At 43.2% G+C, this 8,664-nt stretch overlaps 1 protein-coding gene across 1 annotated transcript in view; it reads left to right on the forward strand.

The window, feature by feature from the left end:
- Positions 1-8,664, forward strand: part of LOC124472376 (contactin-associated protein-like 2) — a 9,332-nt gene continuing 668 nt past the window's right edge. The window contains exons 1-3 of the mRNA XM_047027167.1: positions 1-376; positions 7,986-8,096; positions 8,581-8,650. Of these exons, the coding sequence (XP_046883123.1) occupies positions 295-376; positions 7,986-8,096; positions 8,581-8,650 (263 nt within the window). The 5' untranslated portion in view covers positions 1-294. The remainder of the gene's footprint in view (positions 377-7,985; positions 8,097-8,580; positions 8,651-8,664) is intronic.

Below are 8,664 nucleotides of genomic sequence, written 5' to 3' on the forward strand. Positions count from 1 at the left end.
AATGCAGTTTGAGCGGATGGGCCAGCGCAGTGGAAAAACATGTCTCAATCGGATATTGACTGAAGAAGAGAACCGTTGTTGGCAACTGTTCAGTTTTGCAGGGTGACAGAAGCGGGTAACAATAATTGCGCACCAGCGTGTGAGCCATTGCTTGGAAGCATCCACTTTCTGTTTAGCTAATAAAGAAGCCGCGTCTGTATAGCTGTTTTCAGCTTGCCTCCGCCTGGTAAGGCGGTTACCAAACAAAACAAACAAAACAAATCTTCTTTTGTTGTAAGCGGGCTCAAATCGAAGATGTATCCCGGACCGGTGTTAACGGCTCTGTTCTGCATCTTCAGCCGCATCAGCATCCACAGCGCTGTGTCCTCAACATCCCGTAAGTAGGCTAGCTAAAATACCATTCACTGTATGGGATTTCCAACCTCGTTGCTTTGTACTCTTCATACTGGACCGGGGGCATTGCAGAGTCTGGTGTGTATGCGTCAAAGTGATTATTAGTTCATGGAGTGCATGGGTTATGATGAAAACACTGGAGTTAATCGGACACAGCATTGTGTCGTTTGTGTTCACTCGTTGAGAAATTAGTTGTTTTCGGTTACCCATGACCTGTCATCGATGTCGCTTTACAATCCTAATTTATGTATGCCATGTGTGGTCAAAAACTGTATGATTTGGTTTTGAGTAATTTGTTGTAGGCTAATAATAATAATGTTTAGATTTTACATTTAGTCTTTCTATGCAGACATGTTCCGAGGTAAACGAAATATTTGTGAGAGCCCTGTACTTGCACAATAGCTTACATCTTTCAAAGGTGTGAAAATGAATGAGCATTTGGAAGAAAGTTTACGCATTTTTCATTACACTAACAAGTTCACCAACTGCACCCACTGCAGGTGATTGAACCCAGGTCACACGTGGTTTGGCAGTGTAAACTGGCATCGTTGTCCTGCCCTGGCTACCCAAGGATGACAGGGTGTGTTCACACTCCAGACATGAAGAGGCACAGCATTATTACGTGAAGAACTGGAATACGCGAGCCCTTTATGTTATTGTATTAGGAAGAGTAAGAAAGCGTGAGAGGAGAGAGATAAAAGTGAGGGATCTAAAGAGAGAATCCGAGGGGAAGGGGGGGGGGGGGGGAGCAGACTTTGCTAACGTGTTCTGTGTATTAGATGGGTAAAAAAAAAAATATATATGTACATAAGTTATAACAGCTAATCCTTGGCAGTGATTTTCACCATTGCCTAGATGTGAACTGAAACTTCCTTAGAGCTACTTTACTCCAATACAGATACACAGACTGTTAGGATTCTTAATTAAAATAATACATATCCTTACTAAAATAATGGCTATAAACTGTGGTCCAACAGAGTATTTTTTTATAGACTCAACCTATCTGGATACATATTATTTAAAGGCAAAAGCAGAAGCAAATGATTGTTTTTAATAACACGCTGCATCAATGAGACAAGAAGCGTCAATCCAGTAACCTATGACCTCCTCTAAAAACCCTTTATTGACCCCTGGGACATCAGTAGAAGACCATTTCTGACCATGGGACTTGTGTCTCAGTGGTCCTGTATAGAGTTGTTATATCAATACAGTTCATGTTGAATTCAAACTGTGCAAAGACAACAATGTATAGACTCTGGAAATGTATTCAGATTTGGCACGCTGTATTGAACTTCCAAAACCACAAAGTTTAAACTTACAGCTGAGAGAGAAGGGTGCTTAAATCCTCAAACCAATTTGGTTCATCTGACCTAGGGGATCTATATAAATCAGGTGTGGTAGTCAGAATAATGGCCTTGGATGATGGATAAACAACCCTACTGGAAAAATGAACCTAACAACATTTCAGTCCTCACTAAGGCAGACTGGAGGAGACTGACAGGAGCAAGTTAGCCTTCCCCGACTACCAAACACACACATTTATGAGATCTGTTTCAAATACACTGATTATTATTACCCATTCATAAATGCATGGTATGTGAATGGTGTTTCCTCGGTATGAATGGTGTGATCTCCGTGGTTACCAGCCCTAAATCTCAACATACAGCAAAAAGGTTTTTCCAATAATACAGAATACTGAAACTGGAGACTGACGTCAGTGAGGGAGCCGAACAACATCATTGATCAGGTGTGAAGATAATATCTGGCCCCTGCATGGCAGCCAGCCTTTAGATTGCGGTGGGGGTTTTTGTTAAGCAAATGAGGAAGCTCATTACGATTCAAAACACCTGCCATTGTGATTTGTCAAACCGTGTGATGCCCCTTCTTGACCCTCCCCCTCTCTTGGCTCCTCCCATTGTCCACTCGACTGAAGGCCATGTTCCAAACAAAGGCCCTCCCAAATCTACCAAATCCATGGCTGAATATATAACTAAGCCATGCTGAATTTAGTGTAGTGTACAATTCAATGAATAACATTTACATTTATATAGTGTTAATTATAAGTGATTATTAGTGCAGATCTGTGACGTTTTACCATAAAATAAATGATCTCTCTCTCTCCAAAAATAATAATATCTATATATCATTATTTCAGTATACAAATCTGTATACCTATATATTTGTATATACAATAGATATTGTAGTCTTGTAACTTAACATTCAACTGAATAAAACCAAATACGCCAGCAAATGTGTTATTATCCAAATCACAGGACTATCCTATAACTCCAAATGTGACGTGATTATCTGTTTATTCTACTGTTGTTTCCTAAGTAGGATGGATGACAGCAGAATGAGAGTCTCTCACACACACACACACACGCACACACACACACACACACTTCCTGTGTCCGGGCATTACTGATGACTGGTCATTCTCTCTGTGTGAGATCAGGAGCTAATTCAGTGGGGTTCCTCTTATGCACTTCTGCTCCAGCAGAAAAGAGAATTTAAAAATCAAGCATTTCTCTCGCTGTTGCTTCTCTAACAGACTGACAGACCCCCCCCCCCCCCCCCCATGTGGAACAGCTTTGACAGGCTGTGTTTTCATTCAAGATCAGTATTCATCTGAGAGGAAGAGGGACGGGACGGGGGACGGGGGACAGGACGGGTAGAAGAAGCGTGGCAGCAGATGCTGTGTTCTACCGACTGATTTGCTCAAACAAAGGGAGGCCGTGGAGGGCTCCAGTCAAGGGCCTTCCTCCCGGCCTCACCCTGAGATGTGGCCTGGGGTGTGAGTGTGTGAGTGTGTGAGTGTGTGTCTGGATGGGGGGGTAGCTAATTGACAGCCTTATGCTATAAAGCTAATCAGCACCCTGTTTGGAGTAATCCCATAGCCGTAGACTCACAGGGAAGCCTGCGTGTGTGAAGCTTTCAGGGTTTCCTCTTCTCAGGCAGGGACTTTGATCTGAACCTTTTAACTCAGGCTTAATGTTAGGGACAGGGTGTCTGTGTGGGGGGGGGGGGGGGCGGGGGGGAGGGAGGGAAAGGGGGTATGCAAGTGTGTTTGGGTCCTGGAAGATGTGATGGTGTATTGTATGCTGAATGCAGCAGATTTGTTGTGGGTATGTTTACCAAATTCTCTGTGCTTTTGTTTACCGAAACACCAGGGGCTTTTTATGGAGGCTCACTGGAGAGCATGACCAATTTAAAACCACAAACCAAAAGAAAATACCAATTAAACCTTGTCTTTCTTCTCCTAGAATTCCCCTGCAGGTTTACTCCGTCAGTGCTGTTCACTACTCTAAGAGGATGTGCAGCAAACTTTTGCAATTTTGTTCGAACCAAAAGCTTCTCCGATCCATCGAGATCATTCCCATCATGCATCATACATACGCATGCGATCCAGTACATCATTAAAACTCTTGCAGTCTTGGTAACACATCAATAATCAGGCTACATGATCAAATGTCCTTGGTTTCAACCCTGTCATACGTCCTTATTCAAATGTGCTTTTGGTTTCACCCCACCCACACTGCTGTAAAACACACATAGCCTCCTCGATCCTCCAGCACGATATAGTCTATGAACTGGGGGTTCACAGCAAGTTTATCTCCACCCTCTCGGTCTACAACCCTCATATTCATGGTACAGAATAATTTTCCTGGTTTATTCCTGTTCCTTGAAGGCATCCATTATTGACCACGGTTGGGTCCGATATCTCCACTGCAGAGGGATCACCTCATTGGACCAGAGACAGTGCAGGAGACCTGGGTCAAACTTGCTAAAACACATTTGTTTGCACAGGCTGAGAAATTCCACTTGAATTATCATTCCTCCCACACATAACTCATGTCAATGGCTCATCTATTCCAGCTGACTTTATGGAACCTGACAGTTTAAATAAAGCACACCTGAAGTGTGACAGTTGAGACAGATGTCAAAATGACCAGGCTACAGCCTCTATCCTCTCACAACATTGATATTAAGACTATCCCAGTTCAATAAGATCTAGATCAACAACATGATGACGGGTTATAGTCCTGCCAACATGTTGTCAACCTCCAGCTAAAACGTTCAGGACTAATTGGCCATGAGTGGGTGCGTGTACTTGTGCAAATTAGTGTGCATTCGTGTGTGTATGTGTGCGCACGCTCTCTCAGCGGTGGTAGTGTGTGTGGGCGCTTCAGGAGCACCCTGTAACAGTGTGTTCAAGCCCTCCACCAGACTAATGTATGAGTTTGTAATCAACGACAGCAGAAGATGGAGGGAGCGTGTTTAATTTGACGCTTGGCTACTCTCCTCAAACCTGCTCGTCTGATGCTGTCTTCCCGGGAGCGTCCTGTGTCTGTGGCTAACGCTTAACTAAAGGCAGGCCAATGTAAATAGATGTGTCACTGTCTCTGTGGAGCCGTGGAAGGGTTCATTTAAAACCGGGAAACAGGTTAGCTTCCCTAAGAAACGAGCGTTGGTGTTTGCTGCACCGCCGAGGGCTTTGCTTGGTGTAATAAAGATACATTGCTTGGGGTTTTTTTAAGGTTGGGTTTTGGATGCAGTGCCAAGCCGTTGTTATTGCTGAACTCACAGTGGGCATGACTTGTACGGTCAGGGCTAATTGTGATATTTGGCTCAGCCTATATTGCCCTCAGTGCTGCTGTTTCTCTTATTCGATGTTGAAACATGCGAGACGTCATCACTGTTGTATCAAACATTTAGGAGAAAGAATTATTCTACATCCTTAATTTCCCTCTCAGAGGTCTGATAGACTAAGAATGAATTGATAATTGTTTAGAAATTCACTATCATACCATAATAAACAACACATTCATATCAGCCCATAATAGTTTCTTCATATTTTGTAATAAGTTCTTAGTGTTTCTGAAAGAACTGTTGAAGGTCAAGAAAATATGCCCCCCCCCCCCCCCCCCCTCCCTCTCTCTTTATCTCACTTCCTATTTTTCATTCACACACACGTAAACACAAGAACACAGAAACACACACAAACATACCACCTTCCAATCTGAAACTACGAGTGAAACAGATGATGTACACTGTCAAAGACAGGTCAATAGGCTTAGGGGTAGATTCATCACGAGTCAGCATTCTGCACCACTACCGCAGCAGTTGCTACACGTTGTTCATTTGTTTTCATGTAAAGGAGAAGCTGAACATTTGTTGTGATTCCGTTTGAAGATGAACTGGATTTGTTCTTCTGTCAGATCTGTACAGCAGCTGGGATAAATTAGAGGGTCTGGGATCTCTTTCTTGTGCTGACCCCAGCTTTCTACGATTGATTGACTGTTTTTTCATAACCATTTATGACAAACTAAAGAAGGTACCATTTCTGGGGAAGTTGTGAGGTGTGCTTGCGTCTGTTGCAGCTCGGGTAGTTTTTTCTTTTTTTTTACCGTATCATCTCCAAACCTATTGTTGTACCTATTGTTATTGTTAGAACCTAATATCTAACATCCAAACATTTGGAGAAAGACAATGTTTTTGCTGGGTGGTAGACTACATTGAAAGGAACTGTTGCAACATTTGAGCAGCCTGAATTTAGTTCTCTTGAATTTCTAAAGCTTGATTCTTTTTTTTTTTTTTTTTTAGATCTGAATTTTACTGTTCAAATTTGAGAAACCTGACTTTTTGGATCAGATCTTTTTTTCCACATTGAAATAAATTAATATTTCAATATTAAAGAGGTGAATTAAAAACCAACAAATTCGATGGTATTTCAATTTCAATATTGAGTCTTCAGTGACTTCAAATTCAAAACATGATGTCATCTATTTGCTTCAATACGGCTCACACTCGAACATACACAGAGCACAGCACCAGCAAGTCCTACTACATCCTTCCTTATACACCTTGAAGTATGGCTTTCACAAAGTTGTTTGTTAGACTAAGTGTGTAAAGACTAGCATTTTTTTGTCCACAGCTATGTACGTGCCCATGGCAGACAACCTTCACAAAGACCAGTTTCCTTTGAAAAACTAATTATTTTGCTCCTTCAGCTCCTGAAAAGTGTTTGTTGTCACCGTACAGTGTTTTTTCCGCTGCTCTCTCTCCCCACCTGTCTGTGTAGCCGTGGAGATTACTTGCTTGTTCTCTTTCCGTTGCCATCAAACGTCGAGCTTTTCCCTGTCAGTCTGAGCTGTGAAATGGATGGAGGCAATCTCTTTCTTTAAATGTTCATCGATGCAGAGAAACAATCTCCTTGGCTATGACAGAAGCAAAGCAACGCTGGTCCATTGGGAATGTAGATTTCAACGGGCTAATGGCTAAAGTCAGACGTTCAGGGGAAACAGTATTGATTACCTCAATCTCTTCTCAGTCAACTTATGTCCAAATAAACTACATTTTGTTCACTTTCAAAAGTCACTGCAGTGTGGATGAAACCATCATCTCTAAAGACACTGCATGCGAGACCCCACATTTCTAAAGTTTACTGAGCTGAAGCCAGCATGTAATCTTATGTGGTCAGGGCTTTATGTTCAGTTCTTAGACAGTTATTGAACTCTCTGACCACCTCTGTTACATCAGTTAAATCATACAGTCTAGGCCTATAGTTGTTTTTCAAGTATGTAATGTATTGAAGAATGTATTGTATGAAATTACGAAGGATTTCTGCCTTCTGTACCTCAAACAGCTAGTCTGTGACTTTATAAGAGAATAATAAGTGATAAGACCTGGCCTTGATATTCCTCTACTGAACCCTATGTTGTAAAGATTAGCTTTTAATTAGTTTGTGGAGAATTTGTGAGCCTTGAGTCAAAGCTCTGCCCTCGGTGATCAAGGGAGATCAGGGTGTTGTGTTTGGCTAGTTCACGAACAAGAGGACTCTTTCTGACTGGTGATTTCAAGTAGACAAAGGGGATCTAAAGGTCAACTTGATTGCATAAAAACCTATTAAATCTATTAAACTTTCCAAGGTACACCATTTTAATGGAAACAGGCTTTTATATCCAGAGGGTTAGAAAGCCAGACATACACTGTCCTTAAGAGAGTTGATGACTGCTTTACATTGAGATTTTTTTTATATGTCTGAATTATTTGTATTATGTCACTATTTCCATGTCTGTAGCTCCTGATCTATTGTTGTTGACATGTCTGTAGTTCCTGGTGGTGTCTGTAGTTCCTGGTGGTGTCTGTAGTTCCTGGTCGTGTCTGTAGTTCCTGGTGGTGTGTCTGTAGTTCCTGGTGGTATCTGTAGTTCCTTGTGGTGTGTTTGTAGTTCCTGGTGGTGTCTGTAGTTCCTTGTGGTGTCTGTAGTTCCTGGTGGTGTGTCTGTAGTTCCTGGCGGTGTGTCTGTAGTTCCTGGTGGTGTCTGTAGTTCCTGGGGGTGTGTCTGTAGTTCCTGGTGGTGTCTGCAGTTCCTGGCGGTGTGTCTGTAGTTCCTGGTGGTGTCTGCAGTTCCTGGCGGTGTGTCTGTAGTTCCTGGTGGTGTCTGCAGTTCCTGGCGGTGTGTCTGTAGTTCCTGGCGGTGTGTCTGTAGTTCCTGGTGGTGTGTCTTTAGTTCCTGCTGGTGTGTCTGTAGTTCCTGCTGGTGTGTCTGTAGGTTTAATGTGTGCCTTTGTTTGCCTGATGTCTTCCAGGGAAGTGTGACGACTCCCTGGCAACTCCTCTGGGCTACAGCTTGTTCTCGGGCTCGTCGGTGCTGTCTACAGGGTACGGGGCCGGATACGCCAAGCTCAACAGGAGAGGAGGTAGGCTGCTGTGCATCCCTCACAGCCCCGTCTGGGGATTACCGGGCCTCGGGAATCAGACCGTCACTCTCTGACATCTGATTTATTCTGTTTATATCTCCACTCTGACAAGTGTACTGAACTGATGATTCTTTTTGTTCTTCATCGCTCTGTCTCTCCTCTCTCTTTGCTCTTTATCTCTCTCTGTCTTGGTGTGTCTCTTTCCCTCTCTGTCTCTGTGTGTCTCTCTCTTTCTCTCTTTCTCTGTCTCTTTGTCTCTCTCTCTATCTCTCTCTCTATCTCTCTTTCTCTCTCTCTCTCTCTCTCTCTCTCTCTCTCTCTCTCTCTCTCTCTCTCTCTCTCTCTCTCTCTCTCTCTCTCTCTCTCTCTCTCTCTCTCTCTCTCTCTCTCTCTCTCTCTCTCTCTGTGTCTCTCTCTGTGTCTCTCTCTTTTCCCCTATCTCTTTCTCCTCACACGTACATCGACCCCTGTTCTTCCTCCCCAGGTTCCGGGGGATGGTCTCCCGTGGATACGGACCGTTACCAGTGGTTACAGGTGGACCTGGGCAGCAGGAAGCAGGTGACTGCGG

The sequence above is a fragment of the Hypomesus transpacificus genome, chromosome 10 (assembly GCF_021917145.1).
Source record: "Hypomesus transpacificus isolate Combined female chromosome 10, fHypTra1, whole genome shotgun sequence".
Classification (NCBI taxonomy): Eukaryota; Metazoa; Chordata; class Actinopteri; order Osmeriformes; family Osmeridae; genus Hypomesus; species Hypomesus transpacificus.